General features: G+C 42.1%; 1 protein-coding gene across 1 annotated transcript in view; it reads left to right on the top strand.

Moving 5' to 3' along the window:
- The first annotated feature begins 5,901 nt into the window (after window positions 1–5,901).
- trappc10 (trafficking protein particle complex subunit 10) overlaps window positions 5,902–26,883 on the top strand; it is a 48,400-nt gene continuing 27,418 nt past the window's right edge. Inside the window, exons 1-7 of the mRNA XM_083777081.1 lie at window positions 5,902–6,105; window positions 10,480–10,561; window positions 12,188–12,323; window positions 20,791–20,990; window positions 21,398–21,593; window positions 23,861–23,972; window positions 24,712–24,959. Of these exons, the coding sequence (XP_083633207.1) occupies window positions 6,045–6,105; window positions 10,480–10,561; window positions 12,188–12,323; window positions 20,791–20,990; window positions 21,398–21,593; window positions 23,861–23,972; window positions 24,712–24,959 (1,035 nt within the window). The 5' untranslated portion in view covers window positions 5,902–6,044. The remainder of the gene's footprint in view (window positions 6,106–10,479; window positions 10,562–12,187; window positions 12,324–20,790; window positions 20,991–21,397; window positions 21,594–23,860; window positions 23,973–24,711; window positions 24,960–26,883) is intronic.

Raw genomic sequence — 26,883 nt, forward strand, 5'->3', positions numbered from 1 at the left:
GTAAAATGACTTATAGGCCTACTGGATCTCTTGTCCACTAGTCCCTTCCTAACATTTTAGTTTTTATTTGTTGACGAAATTGTCAGTATATTTAGTCTTAGTTTTTGTCATCATAGCTTAGTTTTTATTTAGTTTCCATTTATTTTTCGTCAGTGTAAAAAGGTAGTCGACGAACATTTTTCGTCTATAGTTTTAGTCGACAAAATCAACACTGCAACAGAAGCTTTCTCTGTCCCTTCTTGTCCAAGTAAATAGAATACCACTTTGGCAGATATGTTTTGGTGTAGAATCAGATCAGAATCAGAATCCATCTTCATTGTCACATCACCACCAGTTTAAGATTTTAATGTTTGCTTTTAAGTCTGTAAATGGGTTGGCACCAGTCTATATATCGGAACTTGTAGCTCCCAAAGTATCGACAAGGGCCCTGAGGTCGACTGACCAGTCACTTCTCAAGATCCCTAAATCAAAGCTGAAATCCCGGGGGGAACTTCCACCTCATGTCAGAGCTTCTCAATCCTTGTCTGTGTTTAAATCACGTCTGAAAACTCACTTGTAGCCTACTCCTTGGCATTTGAACATACTGATTAAGAGTTGCTGCTTCCACTGCATTGTCTCCTTATGTTGCCCTGTTTATGTACTGTTGTTGTTGTTGTTGTTGCTTTAAAAAAAATATATATATAAGTATTTCTTTGTGTACAGCACTTTGTTTCAACCTTGTTGTATACAAATGTGCTTTATAAATAAAGTGGATTGGATTGGATCACATTACAATGAATTAAGGTGGGTGACATTCTTAGTTGCAGTGCAGTCTCATCATTGCAGTTAAAAGTTAGAAGAGAGGAGAGGGGGACTGGCCCATTTAGGCCTGACGTTGAAATTTAAAAAATGTCTTTTTAGAATGTATTTCTTTCTGAAAAACCTCATGTTTCTATATCAGTGGTTCTCAATATCTCATGTCAAGGACCCCAAAAAATTATATGTAATATGCCGCCGACCCCCATCTGAGAATATGTTGTTCCAGCTAGGGACCCCCCAGAAGCAAAGATTTGAGCTAAAAATGAACGCTCTGAAAGAATATATTCAAACATTTGGGACACATTTTCACGATTAAAAAAAAATAACAGACCTACAAGCTCGTAGCGCGTCACTCTGTGCCACGCTATGAGCTTGTAGATCTGCTATTTTTCAGCATAGCATAATGCTTAAAACCCCAAAAGGGGTTCCCGCCCAAAATAGCTTTCTGTCATGGAGTGTTCAGTGCTAATTAAAATCAAAGCAACACTGGTTGCTTTTTGCTGATGAGTGTGTAAACTTTATTTGACTCTATTTGACTTTTATTGAGTCAGTTATCTCCCTCTCCATAATTTGTGTGTATGGAAACCTAAACATAAAGTACAGAAACCACCTTGGTAGGATTGTGGGATTGTGAGAACAGCCTCAAAGATTGCCTGAGTTAATTTCAGTTGTCTAGATCAAGTATTTAAAAAACAGGTGCTTAAGAAAGCCAAATCCATATACGGACAACTCTCTGTGTTCTTTTCGCCTTAAGGTAATAGGTATAAGTTCTCCTTCGTGCCTGTGTCTAACCAGGCTTTAAATGCCTATAGGAGGAGCTAGGTAACTTTGTCACTTGACTCGCTTGTTGTATGAATTATTATACAACCTGTTTTTGAAAATGTTATGAATTTCAATGCTACACTGATACCTTGAACTGCCATCCTGTTTATTTTAGGGATGTCCCGATACACTTTTTTGTTTCCGATCCAATGCCGATACCACAATTTGTCAAAATGTCATTATGCGGCCCAGGCCGTAGCGTAACGGTCTGGGCACCGGACTGGTAATCCAGTCGCAGTGTGCCGCGGGTTCGACTCCCGGACCCGACACGGCCTTTACTGCATGTCATCCCCCCATCTCTCTCCCGTTTCCTGTCAGCCTACTGTCTGTCCCTTCAAAAAATCAATAAGCCGCAAAAAAATATCTTAAAAAAAAAAAAAAAAAATGTCATTATGCAAGTAGCATGAGACATGTCAAACTATGGGGTTTTCATAAAAATTGGCTATGGCCATTTTTTGCCCTATTAAGGACTGTTTTTTTGTGCAAATGTTAAGCAAAACTAATGTTTGAAATGGATTCAGAATGATGAAAACCGCCTAGTTTGACAAGTCACATGCTACATAAAGCATGATGCAAATTTGAAAATCTTGCCTTATAGGATGTTAATGGTATGGTCACATATAAATAGGGATGGATAACAAGCACCTTATCGATCAGGCTTATCGAGCCGGGTTTTTATCGAGCCCACTATCGAGCATTTTCTATTATTTTGTGGAAAGACGAGAGACATACAATTCTGAAAAGAACCAGTATCTTTTACTAGGGCCTTCAAATACAGTCCATTTCTAACAGACAATTGACCTTTTTACCAATAAAATTATATTAAAGAAACTGTTAAACTTAAGTGTTATTTTGTTTACCCATAACCTGGCAGCGCTGGTTGGCAGTTATCAATACACTTTTAGACCTACATTGTGCCAGCATGGATGATTACATTTATTTATTGATCGCCTCTTGCCATGATTGTTTGAACATGACGTCATAGACCGCTATGCTCGATAACAGGCTTGATAAACCCAAAGCTTATTGATAACGGGTACTCAATAAGCTTGTTATCAGATTTTATCGGGTATCGGTTATCGAGCTCCATCCCTACATAAACCCCTATTATATGTATATAGACAATATTTTAGGCCAATAAAAAATACTATATACCAAAGGTGCAACCCCGGCTGCCGGACTATAGTGCAATCCAGTCTAGAGCCATGCCATTTGCAAAACTGTATCTGGGAATTTCCACGCACACGCACACGCACACACACGCATGCGCATGCGCATGCGCACGTGCACACACGCGCACGCACGCAATCGCTCACACACACACACACACGCACGCACGCACTCACGCACGCACGCACACACACACACACACACACACACACACACACACAGTCACACACACACACACACACACACACACACACACACACACACACACACACACACACACACACAAACACTCACACAGTCGGCCTCAAAAAAGAGCAAACAAAGAGTAGTACATCTTCACACGTGACCCAACACAACAATGTTCCGTGTGTGTGTGTGTGTGTGTGTGTGTGTGTGTGTGTGTGTGTGTGTGTGTGTGTGTGTGTGTGTCTGTTCCTCTGTTACCAGCTACCGGTTCAGGTTGATGCCAAATTTTGCACACACACTTCCTGGATGCCAACGATGAACCTCTGCCCCAGATTTTCCAGAACGGCCTCTTATACTGTAGCACCACATTCTTTTAAATTATTGTTCCAGATTCTGTCCAAATAAAATCCCGCAAATCGTTACACACTATCTCTATAGTCATGTGTTCAAGACGGATCTGTCCGATATTTCATATTCCATCCTAATTGGCTAACATTGGCTTTCAAAGATTGCAGGATTGGCCCGTTTTGAACAAAAAGCCTCAAATCATGAACGCAGCGTGCAATTTACGTGACATCTTTCACAGACTTTCCTACTAGCCTGAGGAATATATCCCACCATTTTCACATTGTCCTGTTATAGCGCCACCAACAGGTGGATTTTTTGCAAAACACATTTTTGGAACAAATGCCTCAAATCATCCAATTGCCATAGATCCAAGGTGTAAGAAGAAATGTCACCCTTTTCACATTGGCCTATTATAGCGCCACCAGGAGGCCACAACCTCCTGACCTACCCTGGTGGAGACCTGCACACCTGAGGGGCACTTGATCTAGTTTGTTGTGCTTTCTTCACCACCCGCTCTGTCTGCTCTGCCCAGCTAAGGTCCTCAGTGATGTGCACTCAGGAATTTGAACTCTACTCTGACCCTTTCCACTGCAGAACCCAGTGGAAAGAGTTCTCCAAGTTCTCAAAGTGTGTTCCGGGCACAGGGGGTCATTGAGGGGCCCCCAGAGCCCAAATTAGTATTTTATTTGGCCACGACGGACACCCACCTGAAAATGTTCTGTGCCAGGGACCCCCAGCTGACAATCCACAATGGAAATAAGTCTGGGATCCCCTGGCATAGGGCTGCTTTTCATGTAGACCAGAGTCAGACTCAGATGCATGCCTTTCAGCTTTTGTATCCTACTGTATGGCAGGTATATCTCTTTGAAATGCTTTAGTGCTACTGATTGTGTGTGGGGGGACAACAATTAACACATCTTGCCTGCCCAAAATGTAATTCCTGGAAACGCCACTGGTCAGACTTAATCATAATTATGTTCTCTTAGTAAGAGAAACCTATGAAAGTCTGGGAACTAAATCGTTACCAAGAAATCTCTTCACCAATATGTTTCTAAAGGTGTCTAATAACATGTACTAAAAGATTGAAATTCAACTCCCGTGGGAAATTTGAGTCATTAGCCTAATATGTGACCATACTCAAAATTTCATCATTCTTTAAGTAGCATGTGACATATGAAACTAGGGGGTTTTCATGATTCTGAATCCATTCCAAGCTTTAGTTTTGCACAAAAAACACTAATTGGGAGGAAAACAGCCATAGCCGTCATCACAAATGTGATGAGGTCAGCACATTTGGGATATGGCCGAATTTAGTGTTTGTGCAAAACTAATGTTTGGAATGGATTCAGAATCATGAAAAAACCCTAGTTTCATATGTCATATGCAGTGTTGGCAAAATATTACTTTAACACTAATATACTACTTATTACTTATTACTTGAAAAAAAAGGAATAAAGTTACACTACTTATTACTCCCTGAGAAAAGTAACTAGTTACTTATTACTTTACTTATTACTTTTTTCTCTCGCCTCCAGTCATTGCATATTTTGTCCCCAAAAGTCTTACTTTGCATTTTCAACATTAGCAGTCCCCCCTCCCCTATTCTGCAGTGTTTATTTAACTCTAAAAAGTGTACTGTATAGTGTACACATGATGATGGGTCCATTTGTACACATATTTGAAGTAGATTTTTTCGACTATGCACAACTTGCAGCGGACAATAATGTTCATCTCGTCTTGATCGCGGACATAATCAAAATAATGTGAATACTTCCAAGTATTTAATGTTATAACGCTTTGTTGTGCCGGTGTTTCTGTCTCCTCCACTTCCTCCATGCTTAGTTTGTTTACGTCTCTTCTCTCTAACAGTGCAGTCTAACGAGTTACACACACTAGTTTAGGTTGTTGTTCCGTGTTCCGGACGAAAAAAAAGCAACTTGACCCCTATCCAGTCTACCATTATAAATAAACACTCAAACCCACAGTTCCGCCAAGGCTCATGAAAATAGTAATAATATTACTTTTGGAAAAAAGTAAATGTAATATTATTACTCAAAATGTGAAAGTAACTAGTTAAGTTACATATTACTGGAAAAAAGTAATAATATTACTGAAAGTAGTATATTACTTAAGTTACTTGCCAACACTGGTCATATGCTACTTAAAGAATGATGACATTTTGACTTTTTTTTTTTTGCCTTATATAGAATGTTAAGGGTAGGCCTATGGTCACATATTAAATGCTAATAACTCAAATTTCAAACAGGAGTTGAATTTCATGTACATGTTATTAGACACCTTTATAGTCAGAAACAGATTGGTGAAGACTATCTTGGTAACGATTTATAGTTCCCGGATTGGTCAAATAAATACCTGATAAAATGCCCTTTACTATCTGGGGGGGTCAGTAGAGAACGTATACCAGATCTGTCTGGTTGCTCGAGTCTACACGAAAAGCAGCACCGGTCCCTTTAATGACGCAGGGCTGACGTCACGTGCTCGCTGTGTGAAGGAGGTGTTCCAGGAAGCGCGGTCGAGGAGGAGGAGCGGACACACACAGACAGGAGGCCTCACCAACCAACCATACCGTCCATCCATGATCCATCGATTCATCACAAGCGCCTCTTGCACACATAAGCACTTCTCCTCCTCAGCTCGGCGTAATAAACAACGCTCATTCCGTGGATGACATTTTCATGGGGGGCTACCGCTGAACACACATGGAGCCTCAAGAGGAAAAGCCGATCATCTATACCATGGAAAACAAGCCGATCGTAACATGTGAGTTGTTTCTGTTGTGGGGCAGTTGTCTTATTTATTTATTTATTTCACAACACAGCCTTTTTGACAAGCATAGGCTGCATAGCTATAGCTAAAGCTTCTTAGCTCCCCCCGGCTAATGTGACACATTCTCCGTGGCGACCCGGTCCCCGACACCCCCCCCCCCCTCCCCCGGTACCGGTACCGGTACCGGGTTCGTTCGTGCGTCTTGTCTGATCTTGTCTGTCTATACTATAGCTGCTATAATGTCGGGCTTGTGCATGGCCTGTCTGTCTGTCCCCCCCCCCCGATCGTGTGCTTATCAACACCCACCACCATCAATTTTAAATGGATGATAACAAGTCACTGTGGTGGTTCTAGGCTAACGTTGCTATAGGTCGGCTAATACTAGGGGCCTTGTTCCTCGTACGTCACAGTAACGGCTGGTAGGTTGCAGCAGTTATGGGACTGGACTGGATCGCAGCTCGAACGTTTACCTGCTGCTGCTGTCACACTGTCTGTCACCAAGCAGGACTCGTTCACCTTGCTGGGTGTTAGGCTTAGAGACACGCCGTACCGTGCACACGATCGTGACTGGAACAAACGGTTGATCGACCGATCAGGGGCTTATATTCTGACAAGACAGACAGACAGACAGACAGGCAATCCGCCATTCTGATGATCTGATCTGTCACTTTGTTACAGTGTGACATAATGTAGCCTATCCACTGATTCCACTTAAGTTGGAACTCGATCGTCTCCGCGGAGTGTGTCCAAATGTAGCCTAGACGGATCAACGGGTGCGCTTGGTTACATTTATAGTACACTGTCTACACACACACTCTTCTTGAGAGTTTCCGAATGGATACACTATTTGGTTACTTGTAGCCTATAGTCTCTTCTTCTACACTCTACAAATGGATACATCATCATAACATTGATTGTTTTTACTGTGTGGTCTCTCTCTCATGGAAGCTGATTATTATAAGATGGCCAGATGGGGTTATTTTAGGAACTGACCCCGGCTGGTGCGGCCATGCAGCTGCGAACTGGACGCTTCTAGGTTGCTCCATTTTTAGTGTTGAACTCAACACTTTTTTTTTAGGGTTGAACACAGTCGGATGAAGCTCTTTAAAGGTTGTCAAATATGATTGTGAATCATGTAATGTAATATCCAACATGATTTCTAAATATCTCTATTTTGCTATGCATGCCATATTGTAGGCCGCTGCCATAACATGCTCATATTATATGCTGAGTAGTTTCAGGTCAAAGTCTGAGTTTTGTGGTGTTAAACTTAGTTACTGTACATTTTTGAATGGAGACTCGCTCATTCGCCTATACCAGTGATTCTGTAGGATTGAGCATGGCCTATAATATTATAATACATTTATTTACGCCTCTCTCTGTCTGTCATGGCTCTGTTTTCACAGTTTACTTGAGTTTTAGCGTGCCTTGAGCTAATCTTCTAGTTATACTGTCAGATTACCCCCCATTGGGGAACTTTGTGTGTGTGTGTGTGTGTGTGTGTGTGTGTGTGCGTTTCAACAAAGTGGGACTTGAACTTTGAGTCTGGGGAAATGCCTGAGGTGAAGGCATTCCAGTCTGTCAGTCAGCAATGGTTATGAAGAAAAATGGGACAGCTGAGCGTCGGACACTAGTTCTACTGCCTGTCTGTCAAGCAGCGAAAGTTAGAAGGAAACAATAACGTCAAGGTCCGATCACGTCACGGCTTCATGTGGATCTCAGACTTATCCCATTTAGACCTGAGGACGATTCTACAAATGCCTTCTAAATCCTGACAGTTTTCTGAAAACCTCATGTCAGTGGTGCTCAATATTTCATGTCAAGGACCCCTAGAATTATATGTAATTGGCCGCCGACCCCCATCTGAAAATATGTTGCTCCAGGGACCCCCCCCCCCCCAGAAGCAAAGACTTGAGTTAGAAACATTCACTGTCTGAAAGAATATATATTCAAAGATTTGTGTCACATTGTCACAATTTTGTCAAAAATAGCAGATCTACCGCGTTATGAGCTTGTAGGTAATGTATCCAAAGTAGCAGATCTGCAAGCTTGAAGCGCAGCGTTTTTTGTAAATCTGCTATTTTAGAATATATCTGCCAATTTATCTCCTGATTTTTCCATCCGACAGACGATATTTAGGAATGGTTTCAGCCCAATCCCATGCATGCAGTCTCATTTCACTTTAATTTATAAGCCATAAATTCGAGAAACATTGTGAACATTATGTGTGGAGCAGCATGTGCACAAAGCATGTTGGTGCTGATCAGTCCAGTCAGTGGTTTTGCAAGAGTAGTTCCCGACAAACAGACACACACACACACACACACACACAGCTAGAGTTTTTTCAAACCGAGTACAAGTAATTAATTTTATAGTACTCGCCGATACCGAGTACTGATACGAGTACTTTATTTATGTTGAGTAACCACTTATTTTACCACCTTTTTCTCATATATGCAGATGGATCTCTGATCTACACTTGTCACTGTGTCAGTTGTCATTTATGCTTGTGGATCGGCTGTTTCTGGCGATTTGCTGCAGTGTTGGGTCAGACTTGCGCTCGTTTCATTCGTTCAGCTTAGTGTCTATTGGATGTTTTGGTACTCGGGGGGGCCGGTTCCGAGTACGAGTACCTGAGGGTGGTATCGGGCCCGAGTAACCGATACCGGAACAACTCTACTAGCAGCCCCATTCAGATCTACACATCTCACCTCTAGAGCCATGCAGTAAAAATCTGTTGCATGCTCATGGGGGCACAAGTTGTGCCTCAAGTTGCCCCTCCTGCGTAATCCGAGTCTCCCAAGCTGTCATTTGGTTTTATATATGCAACCTAATAAATCCAACCACGATTAGTACCTCTGCCAGGTCGAAGGCAAACGGGGACATTATCTTTTTGCTTGTCTGTCTGTTTTGTTTCTTCCGGGGCTATACATTGTTGGACTGATCACTGACACATTTCTTTTTTTTTATATATTCTTTTTTGTGGCTTAATTTAGCCTTTTTTTAATTTTATTTAGAGGGACAGAGTGACAGGCTGACCCGTGGCACACTGCCAGAGTGGATTACCAGCCAAGGTGCCCAGACGGCTACGCCAGCCGCCCGGGCCCACTGCCACATTTCTCTTGTACACTGCCATTGGCTAAGGTTATACCCTTAGTCCAGTAGTCCACCACACATGTTCTTTCCACACAATGTATTATTTCTTTTGAAATAATCAATTCTATAATGTACGGATCAGGCTGAAAGTTGAAACCTTGCACAAAGATGGAGTCAGTCCGGCTTGGCAGAGATATAGTGTGCACTGTGTCGAGTCATGACGTAAAATATAAAGGTTTCTCGCTGTATACATTTCAGTAATAAAGTGTGGTTGTTACACCTGGCCGTGTCTCACGGGCCTCGGCGTAGTCAGCACACGGTTTGTTAACCACTGCTCAGGGACGTGCACACATAGACATCAAAGGGGGCTTCAGCCCCTGCCCTTTTACCCGTCTGTAAAACAACTGCCCTCTCCAGACCACGAATGTAGCATTTACTACATGGTGAAAGAAATACAAATGCCACTCCTTTTCCATGCCATCATTATGCATGGAAGGCAGCATTCAGGAGAATTGCATTTTTTCCGGCCCGAAGTCTCCTGAACTCCTGAACACAGTATTTTGCGTTGAACAAATTGTTTAGAAATCCTTGTCGTATACACACCGCATCTCCACTAGCTAAAGAGTGCTGGGTTGCGCCCCGAAAATAGCTGATCTACAAGCTCTTTCGTTGTGCCACGAAAATAGCAGATCTACAAGCTCTCAGCGTGTCGCAGCGCGACTTGTTGTGAGCTTGTAGATCTGCTATTTCCGTCCAAAAGTGCCCTCTTACAGGATTTCAGCCCGCCTTCTCTAACACTCTGCATGTGCCTGAGTAGGCTATATCATGCCAGTGCTGTTGAAAGTTGTGTGTATAGAGCGTCGCAGTCCCGCCCCCTTTCATGACGACGCCAGGCCCAGGAAATGAATCTCAATGCATTTTTCCCATAGACATTTCAAAACGTATTTATTTAAAGACCTTTTAAGCGTCGTACGAAGCCATCTCTTGTCGTGACAAACACACACACAATATTTTGGACCAATCAAATAATTACAAAGTAGAAAAACAACAAAAAAAGTGTTAAAAACCTGCCGTTTTTGTTTGGCCAGAAGAATTGTGTTTGTTGTCATGATTTGTCACGACAAGAGTTGGCTTTGTCCGCGGCGTAAACGTCTTTAAATAAATACTTTCTGGATTTATTTTCCGGGTCTCTCAGGGGGGTGGGACTGCGACGCTCTATTGGCTATCAGTAGATCACCCCCCCTAACCTAACCCACTCTTCATTCCTCACAGGTGCAGGAGATCAGGGCTTGTTCACGTCTCTCTACACCCCTCTGGCTCAGCAGCTTCCCAGAGAGCCAATGGAATGGAGGAGGTGAGCATGAAATCAATGGGTTTTTTTGGGGATATATTATACAGTGAAAAATCATGACTATTAATACTTATTAAGGGTGTAAAAATCACACCCACGTGAAGTGATAGTAAGTAGCCTTGCTGAGCCATGAGGCCCATATAGGGGCAGGAGCCTATCTCCTGTTTCTATAGCATGAGGCAGCTTGATGTACAAGTACACCCCCTGGACATGACGCTAGTATGTCGCAGGGACTTACCCCCAATCCAACCCTTGATGCTGAGTGTCAAGCAGGGAGGCACTGGGTCCCATTTCTAGAGTCTTTGGTATGACCCGGCTGGGGATCGAACCCCAACCTCCCAGTCTCAGGGCGGACACTCTAACCACAAGGCCACTGAGCTGGTAGTGTGAAGTGATGGGTGCTCTTTATCATCGTACATTATCATACATCATTTAATTCCGGCCAATCACAGTTTGTGTCCTCACCTTCGTCATCAATGTTTACTCTATGACGTAAAATTTGAAGTAATTTGACTATGACGTAAAATGTACACTATGACGTAAAATTCTCCATTCATTGTCAATGGGAATTTAGTTGTTTGTGTAGGACAAAGTTTGTGGGGTCACACCAACAGTCTGAAAGCGGCAAGACCATTAGGAAAGATAATCATTTTGAAAAACATGTTTGATGGATTATTAATAGTCATGCACTAACCTCGCGTCACCAGGCTTAATCTCCACCTAGGAGGAAAGCCTGGTCTGTGTTACAAAATTGCTGTGTGAACCGGTTGGGAGTGGATGATATCGTTACGTCATGTTGTAGTTCTCGTAGCTCTCGTAGCAGCTTTTATTGAGAAAAATCGGTTTGAGGGAAAAGGAAGATTGTTGACTACAAAACTAATACTAACATGACTACATGACATCATCGGCTCCCGACCGGATCATAAACCTTAAGGCTAGTCATGCACAGTTAACTTAAGCTGTGAAATAATATATATTTGCAAATTATCTTTTTTTATCAGAATTTGACTGATTTGTCTCATTACCGCAACACGATTCATAATTTTACATCCCAATCTGTTGGATATCTCATTGAAACCTTATTTGTTTTCAAAATGTCATTGCAATCCTGAAAGAACCTTTTTACAAAACAAAAAGATCTCAGTTATCACACAGCCACATTTTTCTTCTTTCTAATTATTTGTCTTTGATGCACTATGAACTATAACTCTGCACTTTATATTTATTTTCCCAGCACGGTGTTGTCTTGTGTCTGTTGGTATTCGTGGAAAAAAAAAGAAATGCACTCATGTTAATGTCAAAACAAATTCCTATGTGTGTGTGTATACACAACGGCAAATGAAGGAATCTGAATTTAAAAAAAATGTGTTTATTGTCATGTGACGTCAGCCAATGAGAGAACCCGCTGAACTAGAGTAGCTTGCACATCGATGATAGATTCGGCTTGCTATTGCATAGCAGCTGGTTAAAAACAAACAAAATTAGCCCCATTTGTAAACGGTAACTTGGAGAGACTGTACAAATGTGACCAAATGGTCCCCCATACCGGTACATTTTTGTTACATTTGTGCATACTCATGATTGTACCCAATTCAAGTGAAGGAGACTGTGCATCTCTTCCATCCACAGGACGTATGGTCGTGCACCGAAAATGATCCACCTTGAGGCTAATTTTGTGCAATTTAAAGAGGAGCTGCTGCCAAAAGAGGGCAACAAAGCTCTGCTCACTTTCCCCTTCCTCCACATCTACTGGACGGACTGCTGTGTGAGTACACGCACGCATGCACACACACACACACACACACACACACACACACACACACACACACACACGTGCGCACTTATACACCTTGTCAAACATCTCCAATCAATAAGTCAGTGGATGCTTAGATCAGGAGTGGGCAATTTTGACGATGGAGAGGGCCACTATAGTTCCACACTCACTCCAGAGGGCCACTATAGTTACACAATCCACTCGAGGGCCACTATAGTTTCATACTCCACTCCAGAGGGGCCACTATAGTTTCATACTCTACTCCAGAGGGCCACTATAGTTTCATACTCTACTCCAGAGGGCCACTATAGTTTCATACTCTACTCCAGAGGGCCACTATAGTTTCATACTCTACTCCAGAGGGCCACTATAGTTTCATACTCTACTCCAGAGGGCCACTATAGTTTCATACTCTACTCCAGAGGGCCACTATAGTTTCATACTCTACTCCAGAGGGGCACTATAGTTTCATACTCTACTCCAGAGGGGCCACTATAGTTTCATACTCTACTCCAGAGGGCCACTATAGTTTCATACTCTACTCCAGAGGGGCCACTATAGTTTCATACTCTACTCCAGAGGGGCACTATAGTTCCTCCACTCCACTCCCCCGCAAGGCAAGCGGGGAAAACTTTTTTATTTGCTTTTCCCCTTGTGTAACTATGGTTATCATGCATTGTTTGGTCGTATTGCAGTTGTGCATGTCGCAAAAACGAGGGCGAGGCTTGATTTCATAGGGCGTGCCAGATCGATTTCAGCCGTCACATTTATCACCGCTAGGAATGAAATTAAGGAAGGATCAGCTGTTTGCGATCACTTTATAAATCCCGTGGCAACGTGGGTGTACTACGAAACCTACACTCGAATTTGGGGCAGATTTTATGACAAAATTTGCTGCCATAAAAACAAGACTGTTAACTGACCCATTAACCCATTCACTTAGCATATCCCTATTATGGAAGGAACATAATGGCCACAAAATAGCCAAATCTACTAAGCTCACAACGTGTCACAATGCAAAAAAAAAAAACGACTACTAAAGTGGATGTTACACAGATGGACTTTAAGTACTCTACTGAGGGCAGTAAAAGGGGCCAGCTGGGTTGGAACAACAGGCGGACTCAAAGTGCTGATTGGGATACTTTGGCATGGGAAAGCTTCGAGCTCGTAGTTAAGTTTCAGGAAGTTGGGGAGTCAGCGTCTCGTGACCAACAACAGTCAGTGACATTTCAAAGCAGCAGTGGTGTTGTTTTTGTTGTTGTTGTAGTTGTTTTTGGCAGCACATTTTAGTTTTTTAGGATTTTAGTCGACTAAATCTACAGTTGATTTAGTCGACTGAAATGTAATTTGGCAGTGCCTTGATGCCGTCGTAATGACTGTTTTTACACTGAAAATAGCCGACCTACAAGCTCACAACGGGCGACGCGCTGTGAGCTTGTAGATCGGCTATTTTCAGCATGCAACCATGCAAAGTGTAAAATTACTTATACTGGATCTCTTGTTCACTTCCTAACATTTTAGTCTAGTTTTTATTTTTTTTGACGATTGTCAGTATATTTAGTCATAGCTCGGTTTTAATTTAGTTTGCATTTAGTTTTCATTAGTGTAGTAGTTTTCATTAGGTAGTCGACGAACTTTTCTCGTCTTAGTTTTAGTCGACGAAATCAACACTGCAAAGCGGGCACAAATGTTGTTGAGAGCCATGTGAGCATTTCTGCTAGTGGGCAATATGGATCACATTTTAAAGCAACATTTGATATGCCAGTGCCATGTCTAAAGTAGTGTAATCTTTTCAGTAAACTTAAACAATTATACAAAGTCACACATGTGTCACATGTGTTTTAGATAGTGGAATCAGACTCCTTTTGTAATACACATATTTAAAGGGGGAAGCAACAGAGGAGCAGGAGATTATTGTTATTTGTAATGTAGAGTACACTGTTGGAAGGTATAGATCCTACTGATGAACTAGATTTAACGATATAGTAACTGCATCGAAGTATATCGAAATGAAAACGGCAACATTCAATGGTGCATTTATATAGCGCCTTTATCCAAGGTGCTTTACATAGATTGTGCATTACATTCACCCATTCACACAGGCATTCATAGACCGATTGCGGCGGAAACAATGCAAGGTGCCAACCAGCACATTGGCGATTTGGGGTTCAGTGTCTTGCCCAAGGACACTTTGACATGTAGACAGGAGGAGCCGAGATTCGAACCACCGACCCATGGATCATTGGACGACCTGCTCTACCTCTTGAGCCACAGTCGCCCCAAACATTGACTATGTATCGTATCGTTTTGCATTGGAAATAATCGGTATCGAATTGTTTTGCTATGCAATGAATCGATTTGATCAATACTACATTTTTGTGTGTGGTATTTAGCAATTTTTAGAAGAAAAATTAAAAAGAGGGGTTTAATTACTTAATTAAAAAGAAAGTCAATGTATTTTAAATAGTTACTGTATCGATTTCAAATCATTGAATCGTATCGTATCGCCATAATGAACCAATATAGTCCATGTATCGTATCGTAAACCATGTATCGTGATACGTATCGTATCACTGTTAAAATGTATCGTTAGATCCCTAGTGCTGCTCGTAGACCTGAGGACAATTCTACAAATGCCTTCTAAATTGACTATGTACTCTGTCCCGCGCTACGAGCTTGTAGATCTGCTATTTTTTCAATAGCTAAACATATTACATGTTGTCAGTTTGTGACAGGAGAAAGATTCATGGCTCATTTAATGGGGTGTTTATGTACAAGACTGTCAGTGCAGGTCTGTAGAATCCATGGCATGCATTCTGTACATTTGAGACGCCTTCAGTTCAAAGATTGTGATATATGAATATTTATGAATTGCCACATACATTGAGATTGAATATCAGTTGTGTGTGTGTGTGTGTGTGTGTGTGTGTGTGTGTGTGTGTGTGTGTGACAAGGCTCCTGGATGATGTTGCCTATCACTGTGTGTGTGTGTGTGTGGAGTCTATCTTCGGCTACTATCAGGAATATATCTGTTGAACGAAGGGAAAGTGAAAGTTAAAACAGAGATCGTCTCTCGAGACTAGGAATAAATAGACATCTTATTGCATTGACACACGTAGAGCTGGGGTTTGAGCTGTAAACGGATCCCTCTGCTGCTTAAAATCTGTCTGCCGGCTTTACTTAAAGAAAAAATCCATGCTAGAAGGCTTTCTTACCTTTATTTGTAGTTGTTACGTCCCCACCAAAGAGGTCCAGGTGTTATTTTGTGCAAAAGTGCATTATTGGCTATTTCCCCTACCCTCAATGAATTGAATTGCATTGAGTTGAATGGGGGCATTGGGTTGTTGTGCTAATTCGCTTATTTCCATCGATCAAAAATCAATTTCTTTTGCATATACTGTATCCTCTCTTCATAATATAAATAGTATCCCAAGCGGCACACTTTACTACTTATTTCGATGGAAATAAGCAAATTAGCACAAGAACTCAACCCCCATTGAGGGCTTATTAGCCAATAATTATTAGCCAATAATGCACTTTTGCACGAAATAACACCTGGACCTCTTTGGTGGGGACATGAGTCACATGACTACAAATAAAGGTAAGAAAGCCTTCTAGCATGGAATTCTCCTTTAACAGATGTTGTCATTTGTTGAGCATAGTTTGTTACTTTGTTTCTCTTAGATTTCTCTTAGAACAACCAAATGATGCCGTCTCGAATCATTAGTATTCATTAATAGAGCATGGCTGTAATTACACAAGCATAACCAACCAGTAAGGCTAAAAGTGTTGGTTATGTAAAGGGAATATTATGTCTACCCCATGTAGCCTGTTGCACACAAATCTCAACTTCAACCTGATGAAATGTCCTACTGTAGCCTATTCCAAGAAATGGAGATCTGCAACGGTAGATTCTAGAGAGGCTGGTCTCTTTGGCTTTACAGTTCTACAGTGTGGCGATCTGTGCTGTTTAACCCATTTAGACCTGAGAACGATTCTACGAATGCCTTCTAAATCCTGACAGTTTTCCGAAAAACCTCATGTTTCTATATCGGTGGTTCTCAATATTTCATGTCAAGGAAGGAGATTATATATGTAGATCTGCTATTTTTCAATAGCTAACGTATTACATATTGTAAAGTATAACGTAATGCTTAAGCCGTTGTGCCACGTCACACGTTCCCACGCTCTCACGGAAGTTTGTGAATGAATCAAAGGAACAGAGCGCGTAGTAGTCTGAGCTCTCAGGCACGGTGTGTGAGGCTATCGCCAACACTTTGAGTTTGACGAGTTTCTTTATTTACGGGGGTTTTGACAGGGAAGTGAACAGGGCCATTCACTTACACTGCTGACTGTGTTGTGTGCATTGCGTGTCCTGTGGAACTGTATGAAACATTTTTTTTTTTTTTTTTTAAGATATTTTTTTGCGGCTTACGCCTTTTATTGATTTTTGAAGGGACAGACAGTAGGCTGACAGGAAACGGGAGAGAGATGGGGGATGACATGCAGTAAAGGCCGTGTCGGGTCCGGGAGTCGAACCCGCGGCACACTGCGACTGGATTACCAGTCCGGTGCCCAGACCGTTACGCTACGGCCTGGGCCTGTATGAAACATTTTGAACATTGTTTTTGACCACTTGAAGTGACGTTATGGAACTGCGTTGACAGTGGGAAAACAAAGGAACATTGTCATTTTGGTTTGGTTGCCCTGTTGAATATAATGAAGCTCACTCTGTGTGTGTGTGTGTGTGTGTGTTTTCTTTATGATTTATATGGTATTGTGTGTGAATTACTTGCTTTAGGGGTTAATTATTGGTAATACTATTTACCCTTTTCGTCAGACTGGGTCTCTGACTGGCACCCTGACACTTTCCCCAACAAACCATACTACTACAAACGTGCTTCCAGAACTATAACATAATATAACATCATCCATTCCTGGAGAGCGCTGCCTAAAGCCTATATTGTTTTATTAGGTTGTTTGTAGTAAAGATTAGTTCCATATTAGCAAACATGGACTCTGTGTTGCATTAGTCATTAGTATGAAAGTGCTTTAATGTAGCGCGGTGAGAAAAGTAGGCCTATGCATAATTTCTCAGTGCAGGACACAGCATTGAATATGGATACAGTGTTCATTTCAAATCAGCTCCATTAGACTGAATGTGCTTTAACGTGGGTGTACCGAACCTAACTTATCGTCACTGTCGGGCAGAAACTGTCTCCTTTCATTTAATTTTTTTTGTGTTTTGTTGTTGTCGATTGCAGTGATGTAAATAGGTTTTCAATGTAATGAGTCCGAATGCAGGGATGGTCTTTTAGATGAGTCCCAGGGACATTTTACGAGTCCCACTTCAACGACGTTAGGAGTCATATTTTGCCATTTTTACAAATTGCAGCATTTAATTTAATTTGATATGGTTATAATGTGGTTATGTTCATGTAGAAAACAGAAGAAGAAATTATTATTATAACTAAAGCTAGGAAAATAAAATAAAATAAACAGTACAGTAGTGCATCCCGTGGATGCAGAGGTCGTTTTTTTTATTGCGTCCCTTAACTATAAACTGTGTTTTGGGATGCAAAATGCACACTATTTAAATCTCTGAGTGTGCCATCACAATGTGTTTTGTACACCTGTGTTGCGAGCCTGTACACTAGTTGTAATTTCCCTACTTTACATATTTGTTCTGGGTTTTGGTTTGCATGACTATGATGACCTACAGACAAACTTTACTATAACAAATATTCCAAAAGAAACGTCAATCTCTCCTCTACTACTATGAGCCATGTGGAGACTGGCATGCAATCTCCAGTGGTGGAAAAAGTACTCAATTCGTTTTACTTAAATAAAAGTACCAATACTGCAATTTAGAACTACTCCGTTACAAGTAAAAGTACGGAATTGAAAATGCAAAAGTATCGGCATCAATACATCAAAATGTACTTAAAGTACTAAAAGTTAAAGTACTCTTATTGCAGAATGTCCCACTTCACAAGTAGAAGTAAAAGTACTTTCCACCACTGGCAATCTCTCAGTACTCTGTAATGAGCCTCACATCCAATGGACATTATTTGCAGTGCAAACCTTTCAGCTTTATTCTGAGCTATTTGAAGCTCAGACCGACCATATTGCAGAGCAGTCATCAAGGTTAGATGGTACCAGTGCCTGCCTGCGTCACTAATCACTATAGCACTGAGGCTGGGGTGAATCCAATGTGACACACCAAGCAAATGATCTGAGTCTTTGAGTTCTAACTGATTATCCTCTTTAGTGGCATGTCGAGCAATGAATACAATACTTTTGGTTTTTGCTACATTCAAAACGAGTCTCTATTCTCACATATCCAGTATATTTGCATATGCAGTGAGTGATACACATGGGCCAGGGCTTTTCTTTACATTTTCAACGGTTTTTGTGGTTTTTGTGGTTTTCAACCCTTCTCATGTCTAGGTCCATTATTTATTCAGTATGTGAGCCACGGACCACCATCTGATGACATTTAGCCTTTCAAAACCTTAGAATATTTTGTTGTCCTTGAATACGATATTCTTTTCCACAATTACAACTATAGGAAAGATAACAGGCAAACGTTGATCAAAATAACAATTCCTCTTCCTCCAATTCCATCTAATTGTGTCGACTGCTTGTAAATTAAGTAGGCTAATGTTTAACAATCATTTTACTCTTGAGACTAAAATGAAACCAAATGGACCCGTAAGGAAGGGTCCATTTGTTTTAATTTTACACTCGCAAGAGTTAAAGATCTATAAGGGGTGTAAGCCTAAAGTATATTCAGGGGGATTGTTCCTTTAACTGTGTTGGCGGGCTGATGCGAGGAGTATTATGGGATAGCTTGTGTGTACTTTCTGTTCTGGTGTAGAGGGAAGTGGTCGCGATATTCAGAGGAAGAGAGATATTATTTTGTTTGTTTTGCTACAGAGAGTTGATACAGAATTGTAACCCTGGCTGATCACGTTGTCCTTTTGAATTATTATTTTGTTTATTACATCACCAGTTCTGCCACGCGGACTCCTTTTTTTCTTTACAGCATAGAAAGAAAGCATAAGGATTATTCCGGAGAGGAGAGACACGGTGGTTATAGGGTCCATTTGGTTACCAACTCTCCATCTAAGTCGCAACACAATCCATGGCACCTGTTACAATAGAAACGCTGTTCAGGTGCCAGAGATAAGCGACAAATGAAAGAATAAATAACCGTGGGCGCATCCATGTGCACATCACATGCACGTCAGATAACTGGGGACCACCTGGAATCCCCTCAAGGACCACTGGTGATCCCCGGACCACTGGTTTTGAAACATAACGGGGCTTCCACCCGACAGCGGCGTTCTGATAATGTGATCTCTCTCATACGATTTGCGTACTGCAGTTAAAGATCTATAAGGGTCCATTTGGTTACCACTGCAGGACACAGAGTCGTACAAGGGATAATAATAAGAATTATTATTATTGCGTACTGCAGGATACAGGTGTACAAGGGCTAATGATAATAGTCATAATAATGGTTGCATACTGCAGGACACAGAGGCGTACAAGAGCTAATAATAATAATAATAATGGTTACCATTGCAGGACACAGAGTCGTACAAGGGCTAATAATAATAATAATAATAATGGTTACCATTGCAGAACACAGAGGCGTACAAGAGCTAATAATAATAATGATAATAATAATGGTGACCATTGCAGTAGAGCCCTGCAACGGGACCGGGCTCCCGCGGGACCCAACTCAAAATGTTGCGGCGCGGGCGGTATTTAAATACCTGCGGGAGGGCGCGGGCGGTCAAGATAAAATAAGTGGGAACCGCAAAATCCCGCATCCTCCCACAATTAACCAGATACAGACTACAGAGCTTATATAGCCTACAGTTTAGCAAAATATAAATGTCTGAGAACGTATACTTTCCATGCGCTGGACAAGCACCATAGTCAGTCTCACTCTCTCCAACAGACATCATCAGGCACGCTCCCAAATCGGCCGCACCTGTCAATCATTAGTAGGCTAATCACTCTGAGAAGTGCATGCAGCGTGAATCGAGTTCCTTTTCCCCACAATTGTCATTTTCGCTTCCTTGTTGCTTTCCCATGTGCGTCAGCGTCATTCACTCAGCAATAACGTGAAACAGAACACGACTATGACTCTATGAGTATATTTGGTTTATAACACGCAGTCTCTCTCTCTCTCTCTCTCTCGTCTCCACCCAGCATGCATGTGCGCGCTGCCTGTGAGACTGTGACACAATAATAATATATATAGCATAAATAATAGGCCGGCTAATATAACACTTTCCCTCTATCTGTGACCAGCTCCTCACACACATATCTCCTCTCTCGTGCATGCACGCCTGCTCACTCTCAGCAATAATAATGGTGACCATTGCAGGACACAGAGGCGTACAAGGGCTAATAATAATAATAATAATGGTGACCATTGCAGGACACAGAGGCGTACAAGGGCTCGGTGAAGGAGGACATGACGCGCTGGCAGGGCAGCCTGCGGCTCCACGGCTCGGCCGACTGGGTCATCGTGGTGGTGGAGACCAACGACGCCAAGAAGAAGAACAAGACCAACATCCTGCCGCGCTCCTCCATTGTGGACAAGATCCGCAACGACTTCTGCAACAAGCAGAACGACAGGTGAGGAGCTGTCTGTCTGCCGCCTCGCACGCACTGGAGTTCTCAAACACGTTTGCTGCTTCTTACAAACTAGATTAAACTGGCCTGGCATCCAGACTGATTTGAGTCTCTAAAATGTAACACATTGCGAGCCATAAACGGAAATAACCGGGCTATAAAACCCGGGGCACTTTAATGCCAATCCCGTGTATTTGTACGTGTTACGGTCTTTACAGTATAGTGTAACTCATCTAAGTTATATTTTCAGCATAGGGAGCCGCCATATTGGAGCCAGTTCCTGTCTTCGGGGGCAACCCGAGAGATGTTCATGTTGGGACAAAAAGCTACAGTTATGTGCTCCTTCAGCCTCGCCCGTGTAAACATAAAGGTCATTCTTTCCCTCTCTGTCCCCTTCCCGCCCCGGCCAGGTGTGTGGTGCTGTCAGACCCTCTGAAGGACTCGTCGCGCTCCCAGGAGTCATGGAGCTCCTTCCTGCTCAAGCTGCGCACCCTGCTGCTCATGTCCTTCACCAAGAACCTGGGCCGCTTCGAGGACGACATGCGCACGCTGCGGGAGAAGCGCACGCAGCCCGGCTGGAGCTTCTGCGAGTACTTCATGGTGCAGGTATACTGTTGTGATATCAGGAATGACTTGCAAGGAGAAGCAGGAACATAGGGGTACAGCTCAGGGACGAAGACAAATGTTCTGACAGTGAGTGTTTGTAATGAGTCCAGTATTTATAGGAAGCAGGTAAATGGCAAAGGGTTCACAGGTGTGTAATGGGAAGCACTGCAGGGCTGATGAGAGTTGGAGACAGGTGTGCAGTGTGATGGAATGGAATGAGGGAGTGGCCAGGGAGGAGACATGGTCTGTGGAGTGACAGATCATGACATATACAAGCAGAAATGAAATGCCCACCCATGTGTGGTTTGTGTGGTACTACTGTGCAGTGGTTGGAAAAAAGTACTCTATTGTTTTACTTAAGTAAAAGTACCAATACTGTTGTTACAAGTAAAAGTACGGAATTGAAAATGTACTTGAGTAAAAGTACAAAAGTGTTATTGCAGAATGTCCCATTTCACAAGTTCAAAATGTGTAGAAGATCTATTGAAAATAGCCGGTTGCGACGCATTGTGAGCTTGTAGATCGGCTATTTTCAAATGGCCGAAATATATAGGGTTGAAGTGGTTAATGTTTTCTAATCAAAATTTAAATCGCCAAAGTAACTAGTAACTAAAGTTTTCAAATAATTGTAGTGAAGTAAAAGTACAAATGTTGGCTCTGAGATGTAGTGGAGTAGTAGAAGTAAAATTACTGGAAATTGGAAATACTCAAGTAAAGTACAAATACCTCAAAATTTTACAGTAAGTACTGTACTTAAGTAAAAGTACTTAGTTAGTTTCCACCACTGGTACTGGTCACTGTTGGTATGGGTAGATCACTATCGATGAAGATTTTCAGGTCGAAACGACCTGTCAAATGGAGGCCGACCAATGCCTGATTTTGGAGAGTCCTCGCCCACCGCTTGCTGATGTTTTGACTATATTTTGTAAAGAAAAAAACAAACAAAAATTAAGCATACAAGCTTGCAAGCTTGTATTTTTGGCTGCCAAAATTTGCAGATGCTGATGTTCTAAAAACTAAAAAGTCAAACATTGTTCCTTTTTGATTGTTCCACCAGTATTATCAGACTTCATATATGGTAAAATAATGTCTCATCATATCAATGTCTCATCATTGCACCTGCAGAGCCGTGTTGAAATGCTTTCACTTGGCATATTACACAACATTTCACACCGATTCGCTGAAAGCACTTCCACGTGTCATTTCATCTTGCTGCCACGTTCTTTTCCACTGAAGTGCTTAGTGCTGAATAGCACTATAGCAGCACCATAGCTCCTGTGGAAGGTTATGAGAAATAGGCGGTATTGGCTTGATGCTTTACACCAGGGGTCCCCAAACCTTTTTGCCCCAGGTACCCCTTGGGGGGTAAGAATTTTTTCCAGGTACCCCCTCATCCTCGCAAAACACAGATAAGCATATTTGCAACCTTACATTTGGATGCCATTGGAACTAAGCTTTTCAATCAAAGTCACAACACATTTTCACAACATAGACCTATTTGACAGCACGGAGTCTCCGCAGACACATAATTGCCTTCCTTGATGCATCAGTTAAGCAATCAGCTGGTCACAGTCACAGACACTCAGCCTCTGCAGCGCTCTAACTGAAAGTGACTGCATGGAGTCTGTTTCATTTCCATCCAAAGGCCCTTGAATGATGGAATATGATTTAGGATTACTGTGATTATGGTAAACTCACTTGCTGGCGAAGGTCAGGATTTCCTGACAAAAGTGCTTCCTCTCCTCATTGGTCAGGTTGACCTTTAACATTTTTCCAAATTATTGACCCTTTAAACAGCAACTTTCGTCATCACAAAAGCTTTGCATTCAAACAGAGGATTACAAAATAAAATATTGCATTGCAGATATTTTTTTTAAGGCAGATTGATTGATGACCGATTAATCGTGCATCTCTAATGTTTACTAGTTCCTGTACACAAGCCAGAACAATAAGAAACCTTGGAACAGTTTTTGTACATAGTTTGGATACTGAATAATGGATGAGAGGGCTTCAATAAGCATCTTGCCACATTATTGAGGAGAAGATGCAGTACACGGTTGTTAATGTGAGAATGCATGATTGTGAATTTGCGGCAGCTGTTATGTACAGTATAAGTGTAAGCAAGTTCCTTTGCAGTCATATTCCTAAGGCTTGCTCAGTGTTCTTAGTTAGACAAAAAATGGTTTTTGTGTGTTTTGCCGTTGTGTGTGTGTGTGTGTGTGTCATGTTTGCATTTCTGAATTGGAATTGTCTGTGTGCATTTTCAGGAGGAGCTGGCGTTTGTGTTTGAGATGTTGCAGCAGTTTGAAGATGCCCTGGTTCAGTACGATGAGTTGGACGCTCTCTTCACGCAGTATGTCCTCAATTTCGGAGCTGGAGGTACAGTCATCGACGAACACGGTCTCACTCTATGAACATTACAATCGTTACTCCCTGAGACACGGCGGGTAACACTTTAACCCATTTAGATCTGAGAAAGATTCTACAGATGCCTTCTAAATCCTGACCGTTTTCTGTTTCTATGTCAGTGGGGCTCAACCACCAGGACCCCCAGAATTATCTGTATTTGGCCGCCGAGCCCCATCTGAAAATATGTTGTTCCAGGTGTTACTGGAATAAAACAACTGTAGTTTCACAACACAACTTTATTGTCGGCACGCTGCCAGACCCCAACTCAACAACTGACTCACAGTATAACAACATCCGGTCATATCCGGTTTGTATCCACCGGTCTTCCCTTAAAGTCACAGTGCATAACATAACACATACACTCACTGGAAGTAGTAAGCAGGGAACAACATTAACTTAACCTCCCAGAAGCAAAGATTTGAGTTAAAAAAGTTCGCTCTGAAATAATTTATATTCAAAGCTTTGCGCCACATTTTCAAGATTTTTCAAAAATAGCAGACCTACAGTACAAGCTCGTAGCGTGGCACTCAGTGCCGTGTTATGAGCTTGTAGATATGCTATTTTTCAACAGCACTACAACATAATGCTTAAAACACCAAAAGGGGTTCCTCCCGCCCCCAGAATGGGATATAAATGCAACCATTTCCGACATGTCTCCTTCATCTTCTATCTGTCTTCTCTCTGTGTGGGCCTTCCATATCCATAACAGATGGGGCCAACTGGCTGGGCTCGTTCTGCGCGCCCGTGCGCAGCTGGAGCGGCCTGCTGCTCCGCAGGCCCATCGACATGGAGAAGAGGGACAGCATCCAGCGCGGGGAGGCCAGCCTGCTGGACCTGAGGAGCTACCTGTTCTCCCGCCAGTGCACGCTGCTCATCTTCCTCCAGAGGCCCTGGGAGGTCACGCAGAGAGCGCTGGAGCTGCTGCACAACTGCGTGCAGGAGCTACGCCTGCTAGAGGTACAGTTGTTGTTTTTCGTCGGCTAAAACTTAACCCATTCTGACCTGAGATCGGATTCTAAAAATTTCAGTTTGAAAATGACAGTTTTCTGAAAAAGCTATGTTTCTATGTCAGTCGTTCTTCGATTTTTCAAAAATAGCAGACCTACAAGCTCCTATGAGCTTGTAGATCTGCTATTTTTCAATAGCTAAATCATAACGTAATGCTAACACCAAAAGGGGTTCCCGCCCAAAATGCATTAAGATGGAAAAATGTATTGTCGACTACCTTTTTTGGTTGGTTCTATTTTGGCTGCGACTATACATTTTCTTATTTGATTAATTGAATAGTCGTTTATCGTTTCTTTTTTTTCCTTCTTCAATATAAAATGTTCTGTCAAGGAATCGACACCAAGACATTTGAGCGAAATTTGAGCGACTATAAAACGATATAAAAATAGTCAATCTACAAGCTCAAAAATCTGCCATTACAACGACATCAAGGCCTGTCAAAACACATTTTAGTCGACCAAATCAACTGTAGATTTAGTCGACTAAAACTGGATTAACACTAGAACATTTCAGGTGATTAAAACTAAATTAATATTATTCAAAGGACTATGGAGAAAGACGGGTCGGGGCCAGATATCAGACCCACTCACTGGCCTACAGCTTAATTCAATGTATTACTTTCACACGGTAAATTCACTCTGCCTCTGGTACTGTCTGTTGATAATGAAATGCCCAATTTCATGAAGTCTGTTAACTTGGCAAAGGTAATGCCCTTGTTTGACTCCATATATCCTAAGGTGGAAGCTGCAGCAGCAAATGCTAGGCATTGATTTTTCTGCCATTTGTTTTTACGTTTGCTCCTCTGTTGCTCCCCTCTCTGCTCTTCTAAGTGGGATGCAAGATCCGACGTGCATGTAGGAATGTGTTGAATATAAATGCGCTGCCGTTTTGCATGTATGCTTTTTTACTGTGTGCATATTTGAGATATTTTAAGCCACGGTAATCGGTTCAGTTCTGAGCACATAAAGGCCCAGCTAAAAGCCTGCCATCATAGCCTGAAGAGAAAACAGTGACTCATACATATCGTGTTGACTTTCCCACAATCATTTTCAGTCTCGGATATCTAGCTGCCTTTATGGAAATTGGAGAGGGGAAGTTGGGGCATGTTGTTTGTTGGTAGGAGTAGAGATGACCCACAGTGACTGCCTCCCTCCCTGACGGTGCGATTCACGCTACAATCCAATAACTTGTATATACATATATCCCTAGCTTGGGCATTAAGCAACTAGTCGACTAGTAAATCCACTAGTCGACCTTGTTGGTACTAGTTGACTAGTTGATAACAAAAATCAGGTAGATTATAGTCATAGTCACCAATGTACACAGTTTTTAAATTTACACATATTTATTTCCAAAAAATTACATAATGGGTAGTTAAACAACTAGTCGACTAGTAAACTAGTCAACTAGTCAAAATGACTAGAAGTGAATGCCCTATCCCTAGCTTGTGTGTGGTGGTTAGGGGGATTTGCTTGCTATGCAGTTGTTCATCTCTAGAGCCAGACCAATGCATCAGTCGGGGGTCGATTCATCGGCCATTATTTGATCTTTCTTTCTTTTTTTCAACATCAATATTGGCAATTATGCAGCCGATGAGTAGTTTAACTACTCCCGTTCGTGTGTTCATGGCTTATCCCTTCAAGGGGTTCGCCACAGCGAATCATCTGCCTCCATCTCACCGTGTCCTCTTGTCGTCACAGCGAATCATCTGCCTCCATCTCACCCTGTCCTCCGCCTCCTCTTCTCTAACACCAACTAACTTCATGTCCTCTTTCACTACCATCCATACATCTTCTCTTTGGTCTTCCGCTAGGCCTCCTGCCCGTCATCCTTGTTACCTCCATCTCTGCTTCCTGTCTTTTCCTCAGTGTGA

Source organism: Protomyctophum parallelum, assembly GCF_964188405.1.
Source record: "Protomyctophum parallelum genome assembly, chromosome: 11".
NCBI classification, from domain to species: domain Eukaryota; kingdom Metazoa; phylum Chordata; class Actinopteri; order Myctophiformes; family Myctophidae; genus Protomyctophum; species Protomyctophum parallelum.